Consider the following 21,388-nt stretch of genomic DNA (forward strand, 5'->3'; position numbering starts at 1 on the left):
TCAGTTGTCTGACACTGCATGAATATTTATTATGGTTAAGAGAACTGAAGTCAAACATTAGTTTCTTCATTCCATGTCTTATTGCCAATGTACTAAAAACATAAATTCTATATAATGGCACGTATTTGTTTTAAGCAACCATTAATTTTGGTTTTCAACTAATATAATAATGGTAGTTTGGAAAATTGCTAAATTTAATCCATTGTTACAAAGGCTCTTCCAACCCAGTCTTCAGGAATTTATAGAATTTACTTTTATACATCTGTATCTAAACACTTCTTAAGATGTAAATGCAGCTACTGATAAAGGCAAGGCTAAGGTGATGGATGACTTGCAGCTCCTGGGAGATCCTTCAAGTGCGGTGTGCAAGCCGGCAGATGCTCTATAAAACTATCCAACTTGAGTTATATTTTATAAACCCACTTTGATTAAGCACCTAATATAATGTAACAAGAGATGGAGCCAAGCACAAGAATGAGACACAAGAATGGGAAGTGTGATCATACTGAGCTATTCTTATATTTTCAACATATTAAAGCAAGTCAGATGGATTAATTTAGTGTTTCCTTTGATATAAAACCAAAAAAACAAACCACTATTTGGTTATTAAGTTAACATGCAGACTTATTCAGATAAGTAAGAATGTCATTATCACCTGATGTTGACTCCTGGTTTTTGATCAGTTCCCATCATGGTATAGGTCTTTCCAGAACCTGTCTGACCATAGGCCAGGATGCAAACATTGTAACCATCAACACAAGACTTGATAATAGGTAAAGTTTGTTCAAAAACGTCCTCCTACAAAACGTGAGTAATAGTATGTTAGGTAAGCATGGAGTTTGGAAGTTTCAATAACACGTAACTTCTTATGTATCAATTGAAAAAATAACAACAGCAGCAACAAAAGAAACGGCATTACAGAAATAACTTATCAATGGGCACTTTGATATAGCTGAAACACAACAGGCAGCCATTACTCCTGATACATAATATAACATATATAATATAACACCAATGTGGGTTTGTCCCTAAAGGTTCCCGGTTGTGACATATAAACCCAATTTAAATTCTCTGAATAAAAGTTGGAAGAAAATAAGAACACAGACAGACGCATTACCACTGAGAGCTTTGTGGAGGTACTTTACAGAGAACTGAATTGCCCCGTAGAGTTCAGACAGAATAGGGCACTGCTGCTCTTCAGATTTCATTGTGACCAATGGACATCGTCATAAAATATTTTATTACTTTTAATAAGCATGGAATAAAATGAAGTGACATTGTCAGGAACAAAACTATCTAGGGAAATCTTTTAAGTTGGACACCATCCATGGAAATAATGTTTGCACTATATGAGATTCTGTTGTGTAATTTGTTTCCCACAGCTAATGTAACAATATGGCTATAACTTTTTAAGCCAGCTTCGTTCTGGAAAGGCATAAATCAAAATGATATTCTAAAATGAGCTAGGTAAATACAAAGTTACTAAATTAGTTTTTGAAAAATAAAATCTATATTTTCATATAATAATAAACCTTAGTAATCATCAGTGATGTCCTAATTTGCAGCTGTGATAAAGGTCTGGGTTTTTGCAACATATGGGTCTTGCTGAGTGCATAGATCATGGGCCTACTTTGCCCAAATTTGGCATGTTTACATGTTGGGCAGTATGCATTGTTTTAGCTTATTATATGCAAGAATATCCAAAAATACAGTACCAATTTTTGTCACTTATTTTCCAGCTAAAGTCTGTTTTTTTGTTCTATTTCATTGCCCAAAAAAACAATGAGAAGGCAATAAGCAAACAAATAGTATACCTGTATAATATTATATAATAAATCATCTATTATATACTGTACCTGAGTACTCTGTGGAGGAAACACCTGATCAAATCTGAACCTTTTCTTACTTCCGTTTTGATTCACTAGAATGTCTTCATCTGATGGAAATTCTAAATGTTCACCCTTTCCATTATCCAGTCTGGATCTGCAAAATACTCGAATGTTTCCTCTCAGTTCTTGAAGCTGATTATATAGTAACTTCCTCTCCATGGACTCACGCTGGTAGAGAGCACGGATTTCTCTTATCTCTTTGGTGGAACTTTGCATGTTGTTAACTGTGTCATGCAGATTATCTATACACAGACCAATGTCTGAGAGGCCACTTGTTGCCAGGACTCTCAACTGGTCATTACTGACATTAAGCTCATGGGCTTCTCTTAGCAGCTTCAACAGTATGTCTTTATTCAGACATTTTTGTAATGGATCAGTGGCCGGAACATTATTTATCTTTGTTTCATTAATTTCCTTTATGTATTTCTCATGTTCACTTTGTAACTCTGCCACTTTTTCATGTAAGCTCTTAGTCCGATGATTAAGGTGATGCTTCTCTTCTTCTAAATTTTTGCATTTTAACCGCAAGCTTTCTAATTCCCTCTCCCGCTCCTGCAAGTCCATAGTTAACGTTTCTATTTTCTTTTCCTTTTTAGCTATATCCCTGCAAAATAAATAAAAAAATAAATACATTTAATAATATAATAATAATAATAATAATATATCCCAAATGATATGAACCAAAATCATTTGCAAACAAAGTGAATCTAGATCTTTCTCTAAATCTTGTTTTGTAAATTGATATTTCTACCAACAAAAGTATGGACAGCTGTATGGAGTTCATCACTGGATGGACTTGTGCATGCACGCTTCAATCCGTATGCATGTGCAGTTGATTAATAATCTGCCAGCTGCATAGTCGCAGCCCTGCAATCGGGTTTGAATAAATCCCTAAGACACTACTAAAGGGCATAACATTAAGTAAGGCACCACTATAGTTAATAAAAGGAATAACTGCTGTGAAGAGAGGTTTATCTCTAGAAGGGGGAAGGGATCAGTTAAAATTATATATATTAGTAAATTATTTTTTATATTTTTCAAATACAATTTTTATACCATATACCTTATTTTCCTCTTCTTAAATGTATCTATTTAAATTTGTTTATATTGAATGACAAAACCCACAAAGATCCTTTGGGGGCATCATGTGCTATTGAAGCATAAAAAATGGCTTATTTGGGCATGACCACCTTCTGCAATATTATCTATATCTATAGTTGTGCAACTTCAGTACTCACATACCTTCCCAAACAGGCAAATTCGGTTGCAGCCTAGGGCGCCAGGATTGAGGGGGGGGGGGGGGATTAAGTGCTAAATTATTTCATGTTTGTAAGATAGCTAATTCTACCCCCCAATGTACTGTGAGGGGTAGAATTCTTAAGATGACTGTCATGTGACTGTACCAATGAAGCTTACTGATGGAACCATGACTCTATGTACATTGTGCTACAGTGCCAGCCGGGCATCCTTAAGTCAAAGCCTCCTCCACACACCATGAACATTACATCATACACGCCAGTTGTATACACTTCGTTACATGCACATGGGCAGTATGAAGACAGAGTCCCTCAGCACCCATACATTTGTGTTAGCAGCATTACAAGGGGAGCTACATGTGTATTAGCCTGGGCACCTGGAACTATTAATTGGGGCCTGACCAAGTCATGTATTCAGGTTTTCTGAATGTATAAACAGGTGGGTTAATCATACCCCTTTTAGACATATTACCCGGGATTTTGGCCAGGTTTACCCGGGATTTTCAACCCAGGTCACTCCCGGGATTTTAGTAACAGACCCCCTTTCACACTACACCTCAGACCCGGGAAAAACCCGGGTATGCCCCTTTCACACATAAGCCAGGCTTTTCAAGCATTTCAGTGTTTCATCATTAAAATGGGACACTTTGCTGGCTCACAAGAATGACATCATGCAAAGGTGGGGGCTGACTACAAAAGGGCCTGTTGGGAGTTCCCACAATACATTGCTGTTATGGCTGCTGAGAACATGTGGAGGATGGAGAGTTTGTATGCTCATGTGGATTTGCTGTGTTTTGCAGGCTGTGATGCTTGGATTAAGCTACACATGCTGTTCTTTGTTGCACAGTGTGAGATGCAGAGAAGGAGGTATCATTTTTTGGTGGCACACCATCCTTCCAATGGTGTGCCATAGCACCTGTCTTCCCACAGGAGTCTGCACCCTGTTGCTGGAAAGGGAGCACATGAGCAACATGCAGCCACTGCCTCTGCTTGCTCCGCAGCACGTGTGCCTGAGGCGTCTTCCGCGGCTGCAGCTGATGACCTTATCAGAAGACGCCCGGGCAGCAAAAGAAAGCATTGTCACATGTGTAAAACTGAAAAACCCGGGTAAACCCATTCAGACATAAGCCGGGTATTATACCCGGGAGTTAAATACCGGGAAAAACCCTGGTCAATTGCAGGTGCTCAGTATCCGGGAGTGAAATCCCGGGTATACCCTTTCAGACATACGCTGGTCCCGGGTTTGGGCGCGTTCATGTGAAAAAACCTGGGATTTTCGCGTATGTCTGAAAGGGGTATACCTGTCTCAGGAAAATAGATGAGCCCACCTGTACATGATTTAAGAAATCCAAAGAATATGACCTGTTGGGTTTACTTGAGGACTGCAAGTGAGAATTTCTGATATATATTTATTTCTTAAGCCTTGAGCACCCACAACAGATGGGGGAGATTCTCTAAGGTAAAAATGCGGTAAAAACCCCGTTATCAGGGTTTTTACCGCATTTCGGGTTACCACTGCGTGGGGCATCGCCAGAAAAATCTGGCGATGCCCCATAGAAGCCAATGGGCTTCTAACGCGAACCCACCGCCGCCCCGCACGGACCCCCGCCGCCCCGCATCGCCCCCCTCACCTGTTTCCGGGGCAGCACAGAGCTGTGCTGCCCGGACCTGTGACATCCTCCCTGCACTGATCCTCTTCCGGCTGCAGGGAGGAGGAGAGCCCGGCGCAGCAGCAGCAGCGCCGGATGTGGGAGGGAGGGGGGAGTCGCCGGGACCTGCTGGGACCCAGCGACTCTCACCGCAAAGGACAGCTCTTAACGCAAGAGCTGTCCTTTGCTATAATTATCGCATATGTTAGAACATATGCGATAATTATAATTGCGATGGGCGGCGAAGGGGGGCGGAGAGTTTTAGAGAATCTCCCCCATAGTTTGGTGTTGTCTCCATAAACAAGTGTGATAACTAACAATTACAGCAAAATACATCCATGTAACTGTGCTTGATTAGACAGATGAACTCTAATGGCTGACTGATTTCTGTGGCTCAGCAAAATATCCACCAAAATGTAATGTTAGTAAATAAGATCGGAAAAGTGCATTGTGGACATGAGCTCAAGGTGACTTACCTTTGAAGAACTGTTGGTTCAAAGTTTTGCTCCCCATTTATAGTGTTTTCCAGGCTGTCACCGAACATAGCAAAGAACATAGAAATGACTTCATCTGGGTCATAATTACACAGTCGAAGAGCAGCAAGGATTTCCTTGTAGTCAGTGATGGCAGGGAGGGCTTCCTGAGGCAACAAGAGTAGAAACGGAACCTGATGAATTTTATTTGTTGTTATTTTGTAGTTTCAAATAATGTCATTGTAATTTACCTTCACTTGCTGGACACGATGCAGTATGAAGTCCAGATTCATTTCCCACAGCAAGGGTAAAATAAGCCAGGCACCAGCATCACTGTCATAATACTTGCAGACGTTTATCCTCTCCTGTGAGAGCCCAAAAATGTTTACATTAACTCTGTGAACCCATATGCATAATATGTGCTATAAAGATAATCGTGTACAATATATACATATACAATATTACACAAGGGGCCTGATTCTGGTTGGTTTGCATAAGCAAACTCCTTCTTTAATGGACAAAACCATGTGCACTGCAGGTGGGGCAGATGTAACATGTGCAGAGAGGGTTAGATTTGGGTGGGGAGTGTTCAAATTGAAATCTTTATTGCAGTGTTAGAATAAAGCAGCCAGTATATACTCTGCACAGAAACAAAATAACTCACCCAAATGTAACTCTCTGCACGTTACATCAGCCCCACCTGCAGTGCACATGGTCTTGTCCATTAACTAGTTTACTTTTGCAAACCAACCAGAATCACCCCCAATATCTTAATTTTTCAGCAACATATTTTTTGTCCCTTTTTTGCCACTGAAATACTAGGGAGTGGATTGCCTGCCATAAGGGAAGATGACACGGATGTACTGGTGCCAGCTTTGATGTTTTGGCAGGTTTCTGAACCACTAAAAGGCTCAGCAGGTGATTTTGTTATGCTATTGTTATTTTTGTTTAACTGCCCTCCCAAAAATGACCGTCACACTAGAGTAGTGCTTGTCAAGCTATGTGTTGCGACACACTAAAGGCACCCATACACTATGCAATTTACCTGCAATTTGGACTCTTTTCCTGCAGTTGCAGCAATCAATCGCAGGAAAAGAGCCCAATTGCATCGCACCAAAGCCTTTGAGTCGCACTGGCTGGAGAAGCAATCTACAGGAATCTGTATATCTTGGCGACGGACAGACAGCCCAAAACATGTCAGTTAAATACACTAGGAAATTGCTTTCACTGCTGAAACAGACTCCAGAGTGTCGCTTCACTATAAAAATACTAATAGTACATTTACCACATTAATAATAGGATACGGTCATTAGGTCGACACCACTGGGTTGACATACTGCAAGGTCGACAAGGGTCTAGGTCGACAGGTCATTAGGTCAGCGGCGTAGCTACATTTTGGGCGCCCCCCGCCGCCCATTCAAACCCCCCCCAATCCCCCGCAGCCTTACCTTTCGCGCTGGTCCCGGCGGCTCCATTCTTCTGCTGAGGACCACCACAAAATGGCCGCCCCCATACAGCAGACAGTTTCAGAGAACCCACTTTTTTCGACTAGCCTATCCCTCCTCCTAACCTCTTTTGATCCTCCTATCCTGCCTCCGTTCCCCTCCGTTCCTACTTATCCTGTTGTTTTTCGTTCGTCCACCCACCTATTTTTAGTATGTTAACTCTTATGAGTAGGGTCCTCCTGCCTCACGTACTCACCCTACCTCTTTACCTCACCTGTCCTCCTGTCCTGTTCTTCCCTTCCTCTACTTCATCTTCAGTCTCCTCGACAATTTTGACACCTACTTCTGAACTGATGCTGATTTTATTTCTACCAGCTATACCCCTATTTATACTGTATTTTTCAACACACCCTGTACGTTACCTTGTCATTTGTTTTTTGTTTGCTATGTACGGCGCTGCGGACACTTTGTGGCGCCTTATAAATAAACGTACTACTGCTGCTACTGCTATATGGGGGCGACCATTTTGTGGTGGTCCTCAGCAGAAGAAAGGAGCCGCCGGGACCAGCAAAATAGGTAAGCCTGCAGGGGATTGGGGGGAGGTGTAACTATAGCACCGCAGCCCCCGGCGCCCCCATATGCACAGCGCCCCCACGCGGTGGCGGGGGCTGCGGTGCTATAGTTACGCCACTGCATTTGGTTGACACAAGCATTAGGTCGACATGGTCTAGGTCGACAGTCAAAAGGTTGAAATGGGGTTTTTCACTTTTTTTTATCCAAATGTCAACACACTGTCGACAAGAACACAGGATTAAGTGCACCTGAGCGTTCCCATGGGTGAATCCCTTGGCACCACGCACAATCTTGGGTGCATGCACCAGGAAAACACTCAGTTTGTCATGGCCGCACACACCCTGTGTCTGCACATGCGCAGAAATGCGAACGCACGGGGGACTGAAAGAATTAGAATAACCCCCTAAATGTATCAAGAATTTGATAAAGTTCTGTGACTGCATGTTACATTATAGATACTTATACTTCTATTGTTTATTAAAACAAAGCCCAACATATCCTCATATGTATATATATATATATATATATATATATATATATATATATATAAAAAATTATATATATATATATATATATATATATATATATAAAAAAGTATGTAATAAAAATGTATTACCTCAAATAAGTATGTCATTACCATTCCTTTTCCAGGTATGTAACAGGAGCAGGTACGATCATTTTCCAAGTAGCTTGAATTGCCATTACTATCCTGTCTGACATCATCAGGCACCTTGTCTGACTGGAAAATGTAGATGATACATGGAAGATTATTACCACCTAAATCACTCATCTGTTTAACAAAATAACCAGCACATTTTATGGGGCCTTTTCAGTTCTTTGTGTCATTAAGTAGCACTGCATCAATATTTTTGACAAGGTGCATATTTGAGTTAAACATGTACTCCTGCATTTGTGCACAGTGTACTCATGTTTAGCTTCTATAAGTCATTAGGAAAGGCTAGGATGTAATGAGCAGCTGAATTATGAGTAAATATTTACAGGACAGATATTAAGCAAATAATATACATAAAAAGTTACATATTCCTGTAAATCTGTTATATACTTTAATACAGAATTCAACTTACTATTCTGTCAGTTCAATACAGCACAAAGTAAACATAATGAAAAATAAATATATTAACAATAATAAAACATACTACAAACATTAAAGGTGCATACACACTCAGCATTTTGAGCTCAAAGTAGCTAACTTTTCGTATACTTTGAGCTCAAAATCACCTAGTGTGGGCATGAAATGTACTGATGCACGCTCCTGCATCATCGCCTGCCACTGCTAACTCGCAGTCTGTTTTACAGGCTGACTGAACCACTTTCCACAGTCTCCCACTGTGAAAAGTGGTTCAGCCAGCCTCACTGCCGGGAAAAAATCGCTCTGTGTGTATGTACTGAGCAACTTATCGGGGAGCGATTTTCTAGGGAGGGAGAGCAAGTTCTTACTTACTTTTAACAGGCATTTGTGTCCCGGCTGGGTGGCTGTAGGGGATCTAGACACTACCTTCTTACCCTGCACCTCACCTCCTCCAAAGAATCTCAATCCAGTAACAGCTTGTGGTGCCGCCATCCAGTGGGCAGCGCCCTAGGCAATTGCCTAAAGGTGGTGCCGGCCTTGGTGCTAGGGCCCCTTTTATTTAACATATTAATTAATGGTACTGGGGTGGGTATACTCAGCAATGTTTCCATCTTTGCTGATGATACAAAACTGAGCAAAGTAATTAGATCAACCGTGGATGTCTCCACGCTTCAGAGCGATCTTAATAAATTAGAAAAAGTGGAAAATGAGGTTCAATGTGGATAAATGCAAGGTTATGCATCGTGGGAGACATAACCAGTGTGCTAGTTATAACCTAAGCAGGGTGGCAATGGGTCATTCAGAGCTTGAAAAGGACCTAGGAGTCCAAATTGATAACAAACTGGGGTGTAGTGCTCAATGTCATATAGCAACTAATAAGGCCAACAGGATACAAGCATTTACAAGAAGGGGTATGGAGACTAGGGACTCATAAGTAATTATGCCACTGTACAAAGCATTGGTTAGACCGCATCTAGAATATAGAGTACAATTCTGGGCCCCACACTATAAAAAGTACATCATAGAACTGGGAAAAATCCAAAGAAGAGCAATAAAGCTAATAAAGGGAATGGATAATTTAAGCTATGAAGACAGATTGAACAAATTGGTATTGTTTACGCTAGAGAGGAGCTGTTTATGGGGGGCCCAATTTAAGGAACTGCCCTTTTTTCTGTTAGGAAGGACTATAGGACACATGGGCGTCAGTTTAGATCAGAAGGAAACATTTTTTTACAGTCTTCCTGGGGAGGTGGTGTCGACAGACACAATAAATATGTTTAAAATAAGGTTTGACCAACATATATTGGTTAAAAACATCCAGGGGTACAAACAATAATCGTAATTTGTCTTTAAAGATATCAGAATACACTTCATACAAAAAGGGATGAAGCTAATATATCATACTATGAACTCGATGGACGTAAGTCTTTATTCAGCCTTAACTACTATGTAACTATCCCTTGAACCTTGCACAACTGAACTATAGGTTGTTATTTATGAATGTATATGTCAGCAGCGCTGACAAACGCGCTGCTGCGGCATCACCGCAGCAGCAGCCCGGCGCCCTTAGAAGAGCGCTCCGGGCACTTCCGCCCGGCGAGTCCCGGGTGGAAGATGTGACGTCCGCCCGGCTGCGGCGCGTCACTTCCGCCCAGCCGGGGGACAGTACAGGGAGTTGGGCCGCGTCACCCGGGGGTTGCCAGGCAACCAGGGGACGCCGGGTGGCGCGCGCCCAGGCAGCTGGTGATAATTAGACAGGTTGGGGGCCTGGTCCTACGGCGGAGGCTGATTGGGTCCAATACAGCCCCGCCGGTGATATTGTTTCCCCACAGAGGGCCTGCTGCTCTCTGCTGTCCCGGTCCCTGCAGATTCTCTGCCGTGCACCGTGCCCGTGCATCTATCCTCCTGCCGTGGTCCCAGCCACGCTCCGTCGCTGTGTCGACACCTTCCAGCGAGGGTCCGCTGCCGTGTTGCTGCGGCCGTCCCTTATCCGGAATTCTCTTGGTCAGCTATCTTTCCATCTGGTCCGGCCAAGACACTCCAGACGTACTCCGCTCCATCTTCTGCCGCTGGAGGTTCCGTTCCGGTTACGTAAGTGCTCCATTGGAGCCCGGTCCTTATTCGTTATTTTCTGGACAAGCTGTCCCGTATCTTTAGTTGTTCTGTTTCCGTCTTGCCTGGCTCTCCGGGATCCGGAGAGACTCATGCTAGGGGATTTACGCCCGTTTTGGGGTACCGTATTGTACCGTTTTGTGTTGGCGTATTTTGCGTTTGGTGGCACCCCGTTACTGTAGTACCGGTGCTTGTGGCTCGGTCACATTCCCCGTCCTTGGCCAGGTGCCGGCAGACAGGGTGTTCCATTCAGTTAGGCCCTAATAGTCAGATCCTCCTTTTGGTCCAGTCCCTGACAGTCGCCGTGGGCTTGTCTCAACATAAAACCTGGTTGCATCGGGGTTGGAGCGGGCTTAACCTGCTCCCTCGAACGCGGCGACTAAAGGAGAAGCCTAGCACCTTGCAGCCTGCGGTCACTTGCCCGGGACGGCCAACAGAGTTAGAGTAGGGCTTTGCCGTGGCCGTTCTAAACAGCGGTCCCGGCTGAGGGTTCAGCCCACCACCAGTCACTGCATACACCCACGCACGTTACATTATCACCGGCCCAAACAGATTATATAAATCTCTTTTATATAATATACCTGTTTTGTCCGTGGGTGTTAGTGGTTGTGCGGAGCCCTCATTATGAATCCTACATCCCCTTCGTTAGATGCCCAGGTTGTGGGTCTAACGCAAATGGTTCAGGAATTGTCACTCCGGGTAACCAATCAGGAGAGAGGGTCTCGTCTAGGGATGCCAATCCCGGGGCATTTTTTCAATCCCGGGATTCGGGATTGAAAAATGCTCAATCCCGGGATTCCCGGGATCCCGGGATTGGCTTCCCTAATAATAAAAAACACCCTGGCCGCCCAAGCGCTGGGCGGGTGGGTGGCAGGGACCGCTGGGTGGGAGGGCGGGTGGGTGGCAGGGAGCGCTGGGTGGGAGGGAGGGTGTGTGGCAGGGACCGCTAGGTGGGCGGGTGGGTGGCAGGTACCGCTGGGTGGGCGGCAGGGACCGCTGCCGCTGGGTCCCCGTGAGCGCTGGGTGGGTGAGCGGGCGGGTGGCCGGCCGTGAGTGCTGCCGGCCGTCAGCGCTGGGTGGGTGGGCGGGCAGGTGGCCGGGAGCGCTGGACGGGCGGGCCGGGAGCGCTGGACGGGCGGGCGGGCAGCCGTGGACGTGCGGCTGTGCCCTGCGCAGCGTGACCTCGCAGCGTGACCTCGTCACGCTGCGCACTGCGGGGATTGGGAGAAGCCGGGCAGCGTCTGAGTGCTCAGACGCTGCCCGGCATTAAACTGCGCATGCGCAGTTTAATCCCGAAATCCCGGGATTGGAAATTCCAATCCCGGGATTGAAATCCCGGCGTTTTGGGGGCCAAATCCCGGGATCCCGCCGATCCCGATCCCGGGATTGGCCACCCTAGTCTCGTCCTCCCCCGGTAGTAACACCTGAACCAAAAATGAATATGCCTGACCGGTTCTCTGGTAATAGAAAGGAGTTTTTTAACTTCAGAGAAAATTGTAGATTATACTTTCGACTTCGACCTAAATCTTCTGGGTCGGAGGCTCAAAGGGTGAGCTTGGTTATCTCCTGGTTGCAGGGTGACCCGCAGACGTGGGCTTTTGGTTTGCCCTCGGATAGTCCGGTGTTGGCCTCAGTGGATAACTTCTTTAAGTCCCTGGGTTTGCTTTATAATGACCCTGATAGAGAGGCGTCTGCAGAGTCTCACTTACGGGCATTAAAGCAAGGAAAAGATCCCGTCGAAGTGTATTGCACGGAGTTCCGCCGGTGGGCGAATGACTGTGGGTGGAACGATCCAGCTCTGCGTAGCCAGTTCCGGTATGGACTGTCTGATACCATCAAAGATAGTTTGATCCAATACCCGGTGCCTGGCTCGCTAGATAAACTCATGGAGTTGTCTATCAAGATAGACCGTCGGCTCCGTGAACGCAGAGCCGAGAGATCTTCACTTCCTCGTCCTATCCCATTTGTCATGGATTCCTCGGAGGATGTCGAGGAACCCATGCAATTGGGGTCCATCCGGATTACCCCTGAGGAGAGAGCTCGTAGGATTAGGGCTGGTCTTTGTCTGTACTGTGGACGTAGGGGTCACCATTACTGCTCTTGTCCAAACAAGGCAGTAAAAGGTCAGGCCAAGTAAATGAGGAGGAGATTCACTTGGGCCTTAAACTGTTCTCCTCCCAGAACTCCCTATTGATTCCCACTAACCTTACATATAGGGAGATTATTTTTGATTGCTTTGCCTTTGTTGATAGTGGTGCAGCCGGAAATCTTTTGGATGCCGCCTTAGCCGAGAGACTCGGTATCCCCGCCATTTCTTTAGGACAACGCATTACCATGCGAGGCTTAGATGGTAGTTCATTGCCCAATGGGGAGATTTGTTTTCGTACTCCCAACCTGCAGCTCACTGTCGGCTCTCTGCATAAAGAGGAAATTTCATTTCTTTTGGTTTCTTGTCCTGTTGTACCGCTGGTCTTGGGACATCCTTGGTTAGTCCGACATAGCCCGCAGATTAATTGAAAGACAGGGGACATTGTTCAGTGGAACCCCACTTGTTTTGGTTCATGCATCCAGACCTCTTTTCTTCAGGCCTCTGTGTCACTGTCTGCTGTCCCTGCGGCATACTCTGACTTTGTAGACGTTTTTTCCAAGGGTAAGGCGGATAAGTTGCCGCCCCATCGTCCATACGATTGCGCTATCCAGCTTATTCCAGACGCCCCCTTGCCTAAGGGGAGGCTTTACTCCTTGTCTATTCCAGAGACCAAGGCCATGAATGAGTACATTCAGGAGAGTTTGGAGAAGGGATTTATTCGTCCGTCAAAATCGCCACTTAGCGCTGGATTCTTCTTTGTGGCCAAGAAGGACGGGTCCCTGCGTCCTTGTATTGACTTCCGGGCTTTAAATAAAATCACGGTGAAAAATGCGTACCCGCTCCCTCTTATTTCTGTTCTCTTTGACCAATTGAGGTCCGCCACTGTGTTTTCTAAAATTGACCTTAGAGGGGCGTACAACCTCATCCGAATAAAAGCAGGGGATGAGTGGAAGACGGCATTTAGCACGCACTCTGGGCAATATGAGTATTTAGTTATGCCCTTCGGGCTGTCCAACGCCCCTGCCGTATTTCAAGATTTTATTAACGATGTCTTACGGGATTTTCTGGGGAGTTTCGTGGTCGTCTACTTGGATGACATCCTTATTTATTCCAAAGATCTTGATTCACATAGGGCCCAAGTAAGGCAGGTTCTGCAAAAATTACGAGAAAATTGTTTATTTGCCAAACTTGAAAAATGCGAGTTTGAGGTATCCCAAATCTCATTCCTTGGGTATATAATTTCGGCTGATGGCTTTAGCATGGATCCTAAGAAGCTTCAGGCGATAGTTGATTGGGTACAGCCGACCAATCTGAAGGCAATCCAAAGGTTCCTTGGATTTGCTAACTACTATCGACGCTTCATCCATTCTTTTTCCTCTATCGTTGCTCCCCTGGTGGCTCTTACCAAGAAGGGGGCAGATCCTGGAGATTGGTCTTTACAAGCCAAACAGGCTTTTCAAGCCCTCAAACAAGCCTTTGTCTCTGCTCCCATCCTTAAGCATCCGGATCCTGAGCGTCCCTTTGTGGTGGAGGTGGATGCCTCTGAAATGGATGCAGGAGCAGTACTCTCACAAACTAACCCTAAAACTCAGATTCTGCACCCTTGCGCCTATATGTCTAGGAAGTTCTCTGTGGCTGAGACCAATTACGACGTTGGTGACAGGGAATTATTAGCCATCAAGTGGGCCTTCGAGGAATGGAGGCATTGGCTAGAAGGTGTGAATCATCAGGTAGTGGTTTTGACAGACCACAAGAATTTACAGTATATTGAAGCTGCCAAGAGACTTAATGCCCGGCATGCCCGCTGGGCGTTATTTTTCACTCGCTTCAATTTTACCATTTCCTATAGACCTGGTCCTAAGAATGTTCGAGCAGATGCTCTGTCACGGTGCTTTGTTCCGCAACATTCCACGGAAGACTCGGTGACCTCCATTCTTCCTGCCTCCTGCATACAGGCTGGTCTCAGTTTGACTCTGGAGGGGCTCATTCGTCAGGCCCAAGGCCAGGCCCCAGCTCAGACTCCTAGAGGTCGGTTATTTGTCCCTGAGACTCTCAGACGAAGAGTGCTCACGGACTTTCATGATAACAGGACTGCAGGGCATCCCGGGATTCATAAGACCACGGACTTATTGACCCAAATTGTTTGGTGGCCAGGAATGTCCAGGGATGTCAGGGAATTCGTGCGGTCATGTCTCGTTTGTGCCAAACATAAAGTGCCTCGCTCCAGGCCTTTTGGTGAGCTCATGCCGTTGTCCATCCCATCAAGACCATGGTCACACATTGCCATGGATTTCGTGGTAGGCTTACCAGTGTCCGCCAACTGTCAAACCATTTGGGTTATCATTGACAGGTTTTCCAAGATGGCACATTTTGTGGCCCTGAAGCAGTTGCCTTCGGCCAAGGAGCTGGCTTCGTTGTTTTTAAAGCATGTTTTCCGGCTGCATGGATTACCCACTGACATTGTTTCGGACAGGGGTCCGCAGTTTGTAGCACAGTTCTGGAGGGCTTTCTGTGCTTCTCTGAAGATCAAACTGAGCTTGACTTCAGCTTTTCACCCTCAGTCCAACGGACAGACTGAACGGCTGAATCAGTCTTTGAAACAGTATCTGCGTTGTTTTATCTCAAAGTTACAGAATGATTGGGTGGAGCATCTCCCCATAGCAGAATTTGCATACAATAATGCGGTACACTCTGCTTCTAAGGTTTCACCTTTTTTCGCAGTATATGGTTTCCATCCTCAGGCGAATTCATTTGCTCAGGCTGCACCTTCGGTTCCATTCAAGGTCTTTCATTTTAAGGCCTCATGGAAAAAAATTCATGACGCACTTAAAGAGACAGCATTCAAGGAGAAGGTGTTGGCAGATCGGTTTAGACGCCCTTGTCCATTTAAAGTTGGTGATTGGGTCTGGGTTTCTACCCGAAACATCAAATTACACCAACCTTCGGCAAGACTTGGGCCCAAGTTCATAGGTCCGTATAAAATCATCAAGAGGGTTAATCCGGTTGCTTTCCGCTTATTGCTTCCTAAGTCCCTCAGGATTGTTAACCCCTTTCATGCGTCTTTGTTAAAGCCTGTCTTCTTTTCTCATAAGTTTCCCCGTAAAATCATCAGAGGAGCCCCTTCTGTGGATGTTCAGGGACAGCAGGAGTTCGTGATTGAAAGAATTATGGACTCCAAATTTGTCCGTGGTACCCTTCATTTTTTGGTCCATTGGAAGGGGTTTGGGCCAGAAGAAAGGTCTTGGGTCCCCGATAGGGATGTCCATGCTCAAAACCTGAAGAGAAGATTCTTTCTGGAATTTCCCCATAAGCCTGGGGGTAGAGGTTTCAAAACCTCTCCTCAAGACAAACGCGCTGCTGCGGCATCACCGCAGCAGCAGCCCGGCGCCCTTAGAAGAGCGCTCCGGGCACTTCCGCCCAGCGAGTCCCGGGTGGAAGATGTGACGTCCGCCCGGCTGCGGCGCGTCACTTCCGCCCAGCCGGGGGACAGTACAGGGAGTCGGGCCGCGTCACCCGGGGGTTGCCAGGCAACCAGGGGACGCTGGGTGGCGCGCGCCCAGGCAGCTGGTGATAATTAGACAGGTTGGGGGCCTGGTCCTACGGCGGAGGCTGATTGGCCAGCAGCACCCTTTTAAGGGAGCTGGTCCAATACAGCCCCGCCGGTGATATTGTTTCCCCACAGAGGGCCTGCTGCTCTCTGCTGTCCTGGTCCCTGCAGATTCTCTGCCGTGCACCGTGCCCGTGCATCTATCCTCCTGCCGTGGTCCCAGCCACGCTCCGTCGCTGTGTCAACACCTTCCAGCGAGGGTCCGCTGCCGTGTTGCTGCGGCCGTCCTTTATCCGGAATTCTCTTGGTCAGCTATCTTTCCATCTGGTCCGGCCAAGACTCTCCAGACGTACTCCGCTCCATCTTCTGCCGCTGGAGGTTCCGTTCCGGTTACGTAAGTGCTCCATTGGAGCCCGGTCCTTATTCGTTATTTTCTGGACAAGCTGTCCCGTATCTTTAGTTGTTCTGTTTCCGTCTTGCCTGGCTCTCCGGGATCCGGAGAGACTCATGCTAGGGGATTTACGCCCGTTTTGGGGTACCGTATTGTACCGTTTTGTGTTGGCGTATTTTGCGTTTGGTGGCACCCCGTTACTGTAGTACCGGTGCTTGTGGCTCGGTCACATTCCCCGTCCTTGGCCAGGTGCCGGCAGACAGGGTGTTCCATTCAGTTAGGCCCTAATAGTCAGATCCTCCTTTTGGTCCAGTCCCTGACAGTCGCCGTGGGCTTGTCTCAACATAAAACCTGGTTGCATCGGGGTTGGAGCGGGCTTAACCTGCTCCCTCGAACGCGGCGACTAAAGGAGAAGCCTAGCACCTTGCAGCCTGCGGTCACTTGCCCGGGACGGCCAACAGAGTTAGAGTAGGGCTTTGCCGTGGCCGTTCTAAACAGCGGTCCCGGCTGAGGGTTCAGCCCACCACCAGTCACTGCATACACCCACGCACGTTACAGTATATGTATTATGCACATTATAGCATCAATATAAATAAATGTAAATAATAGTGAAAGAATACCTCATTGTGCGTATAGATGAATTTCCCTTGGCTATAAAGTTCTTGTGGAAATTGAACAATTCCCTAAATGCAATCAAAAATAAATGTTTAGCAGACTGCAACAAAATTTCACAGATACGAAAACTGGAGAACATATGTCAAAATGTAACTGCCAATATGTTGCTATACTCAATCACCATTTGATCATCAAAGTACATTCTGATGCCATTCTGAGTAAAACATGTATAGAGGTTTCCATTGTTGTGTTGAAAACTTTCAAATGTCAGTGAGACGTCTTCTGTCTCCACGGTTCCTTGATTTCCAGACTTGCCCTACACACCGGAGATAAATGTGGAAATAATGTCAATATTTAAACTAAATAAAAGGTATATACACATTAATGTTTAAAAAATAAAATAGACATATTTTATTGTTCCCAGATAATTTACTTATCTGGTGGTTTGTGATTATAAAAGTGAATTGGAACTGACATGCTGATATACTCTATTTAAATACAATGAATAAATTACTATACACTATAATAGAATACTGGCAACTTTTTTGAAAACATAAAAACATTTAGGACACTTATGTTCCTTTTACTGAGTCATTTTTTTTAATGAAACTGTCAAACATGCAAATATCTTTAGTTTATTCTACATTCAAATGTCTACTAATCTTCTCCTTTATTTTGATTTTAGTACAGTATATTTTCTTGAAATCTAACATTAATGGTTCTTTATTGTCTTTTATAAGTACTGTTGTCTTAGCCAGAGGCGACAAAGCAGTTTTGCAGTGATAATGTGATCACAATGAAAAGTAAAAGCTTCCTTATTGTGTTCAGAATTGTAGTAGAATGTCAGTACTTTTCTTCTTCAAATTAAAAGTAGAACAATAATTTAAGAGGAGAGTTCCAGTAGTAAAAATATCAGAACACTAATACCCCAATTCCAAATACAATGAAAATCACAAGTTATTGCACATGAATGCACAAAATCCTGTGATTTTTTTTGTCAGTGGAATCGGCTTCACCCTGTGTAGGATCTGGGTGAGTTGCTGTGGACACATCATAAAGGTAACTGCTTTCACTGCAGTGGTGGGCTAGGCCAGGTGCCATATGCCCCCCGGGCACGGGCAATTTCAGCATCCTGGGGCCAGCTGTGTATGACTGTGAGACTGGGGTGAAACAACCGCAGCGCACAGCGCCCAGGGCCATATCGAGGAAGAGGAAAAGAGATTGGGCGGGATGTTCTAACATCCGCCACCCTTCATCGTCCCCCTCCACACGGTACCTCATTCTTAATAATTGCATATGTTCTAACATATGCGATTATTAACGCAAAGGACAGCTCTTCCAAACAGAACTGTCTTTGCGATGCGGCTCAACCATCTCAGACCCAGGAGTCCCTCTGCGCATGCACAGAACGCCGGGGCCGGCCGCGAGGCATGCTGCAAGGAAGCCTTGATGGCTCCCTCACACAGCGGTGCGGTAAGAAGCCCATAGGCTTCTATAGGGAATCGCCAGCAGAAGCTGGCTATTCCCTCTGCAGCGGAGGGGCATTAGAACATATGGAAATGCTGTAAAAACCCAGATAATGTGGGTTTTACCGGATTCCTGTTTTAGAGCATCCCGCCCTCTGTTCTCAGAAGAAGAGTGAGACCACTTCACTTTCCTGCTTCTCCTGTCACATCGCCTCCTCTTCTCTGCTCCTCTCTGGCCACGGGTGGAAGCTACAGCCGCAGCGCTGCCCAGCTATCCGGCTACTTCTGACAGCACCTTCAGGGCTGTGCTGCCGCAGCACTGAGAATGTTGGCTAGCTACTTGTGTAGCAGTGTAGCCAGGCAGAGCTGCCACTCCAGTTCTCCCTGCTTCCTTCCTCCTCTTGTGCAGGAGGTTGTGCCGCTATCCAGTCAGACCTCGCGTACCAGCAAATGAAATGCCCGCTGCAGAGGACACCCGAGGGGAGCAGGAGTGTGCTGTGCAATGCACCTCTCCCCATTGTAGCGGTTTCTTCACTCTCCTCCTCTCCCGGCAGCAGCAGTGAAGACAGGACTGGCCCTCACATCAAAATTTTAGTGGCACTTTTTGGGACCTTGCTTAAGGGGCATTACTAGTGGCATTAAGGGGGGGACAGTATGTATATCATAGTGTGTGGCATCATGTGTAATGGGCACTATGGTGTGTGGCATCATATGTAAGGGGCATTGCTGTGTGTGGCATAATGTGTAATGGGCATTATGGTGGGCAGCATAACTTGTAATTGGCATTATGGTGTACGACTTTATGTGTAATGAACATTACTGGGTACTGCATCATGTGTAAGGGGCATTGTGGTGTGTGGAATAATGTGTAGTAACAGGGCTTAAAGTGATAATGCAGAGGTGGGGGAACTCATTTCTCTATGCCACCTAATTACCCCCCCTCCCCTCACCCCAAAGGCAGAGACAGGGCCAGTGGTAGGGGTTTTGGGGTAGGGGTTTTTGCATCCCCCTGCAAACTAGAATGCTTTTCTGTGAGAATTACTGTACAGGGCCAATGTGGAGGTTAAAACGTTCCACCTCACCATTTGAGGTGGTGGAACTCAGTTCCACCCCGTTCCCCCTCACTTTAACCCCTGTGTAGTAGGCATTACAGTGTGCGGCATAATTTGTAATGGGCAATTTGGTGTGCGGCATCATGTGTAATGGGTACTATAGTGTGTGGCATCATGTGTAATGGGCACTGCTGTGTGCTACATAATGTGTAATGGGCATTATGGTGTGTGGTATAATGTTTAATGGGCAATATAGTGGGCAGCATAATTTGTAATGGGCGTTATGGTGTATGACAAAGTATAATAGGCATTACAGTGTGCTGCATCATGTTTAAGGGGCATTACAGTTTATGGCATAATGTCTAATGGGCATTACGATGTGTGGCATCATGTGTAATGGGCAGAGCCGGCCCTAGCCTAAATGACGCCCTAGACAAGATTTTGGCTGATGCCCCCAAACACTGCCACTAGTTCCGCCTCTGACCCTGCTCCCCTTTCCCAGCACCATCAACCCTCATCATAGCAGTCATAATTTTGGTGCACCTACCTGCAATATTTTAAATAGAAACAGTGCACACATTCGGTGCACAGCCCAAACAGGGGTGTGTTCTTGCTGGGAAGGGGCATGGCCACCCAATAGTACCCCCAATTCAAATTATTCCACACAGTAGTGCCACTTTATTCACATTATATCATGTGATGATGTCCCTTATTCACGTTATATCACACAGTCGTACCACTTTACCTTATGTACATTACTCCTCACATTATTCACATTATACCCTTAGAAAAAAATCCTGAGAAAATATTGTATTTTAAGCACCTCCATGGCCACACTGCAACCCAGCACAAAGCAGTGTGTGCTGGGCAGAGGAGAAGAGCTGCAGTTTCTGCTGTCACTTAAGGGGAAGGGGCCCGGGGCCCCCACTGGGCCCTTCCATCAGACTTTGGCCTGGGTAATTTGTACCCCCTACCCCTTTCTCTTGGCACCCTTGATAATACCACACTGTAATGCCCCTTACAAATGACACACATTATTAATGTCCTTATAACCATAATGCCCCTTACACATTATGCCAACCTTTATTAATGCCCTTCATACACATAATGACACACATAATGCCCCTTACACATATGTTGCACATTATTAATGCCCTTATACACATGACACACATAATGCCCATTACACATATGTTGCACATTATTAATGCCCTTATACACATAACACACATAATGCCTGTTACACATATGTCGCACATTATTAATGCATTTATACATGACACACATAATGCTCCTTACTGCTTGGATACAGATGTTTCCTCATACATCTTGACTCAATAAGCCATGCAGCTCCTGGCCAGTTCTGCTAACATTTGGTGCATTTTTTGCTGATAATTCCTCTTATTTGCATTGTTTTGTGACCAGGACACACAAGGAGCTTCCGATGATTAAAATGATATGCAGCATGCCTATATTCTGTGTGCGACTGTGGCTGTACCTGCATACAGAATGCTATGTTACAGTGATTTCCATGATTACACTATTTCATATGCAGATACAGCCTCACTCACGCACAGAATATAGGCATGCTGCATATCATTTTAATCAGCAGAAGCCCTAGGCAATTGCCTAGTTTGCCTATGCCTAAGGCCGGCTCTGGTAATGGGCATTACGGTGTGCGCGATCATGCGAAATGGGCACTATGGTGTGCAGAATCATGTGTAATGGGCACAATAGTGTG

At 45.7% G+C, this 21,388-nt stretch overlaps 1 protein-coding gene across 4 annotated transcripts in view; it reads right to left on the reverse strand.

The window, feature by feature from the left end:
• The window catches only part of LOC146074532 (kinesin-like protein klp-3), an 84,223-nt gene that overhangs the window by 32,816 nt on the left and 30,019 nt on the right, over positions 1-21,388 (reverse strand). For all 4 annotated transcript variants that reach the window (XM_083182746.1, XM_083182744.1, XM_083182747.1 and 1 more), the window contains 7 exons: positions 17,311-17,445; positions 17,135-17,197; positions 7,902-8,024; positions 5,519-5,632; positions 5,271-5,434; positions 1,857-2,493; positions 656-798 (listed from right to left, as the gene is read on the reverse strand). In XM_083182746.1, the coding sequence (XP_083038872.1) occupies positions 656-798; positions 1,857-2,493; positions 5,271-5,434; positions 5,519-5,632; positions 7,902-8,024; positions 17,135-17,197; positions 17,311-17,445 (1,379 nt within the window). The remainder of the gene's footprint in view (positions 1-655; positions 799-1,856; positions 2,494-5,270; positions 5,435-5,518; positions 5,633-7,901; positions 8,025-17,134; positions 17,198-17,310; positions 17,446-21,388) is intronic.

This window comes from Crinia signifera, chromosome 4 (genome assembly GCF_055691185.1).
Source record: "Crinia signifera chromosome 4, ASM5569118v1, whole genome shotgun sequence".
In the NCBI taxonomy this organism is placed as follows: domain Eukaryota; kingdom Metazoa; phylum Chordata; class Amphibia; order Anura; family Myobatrachidae; genus Crinia; species Crinia signifera.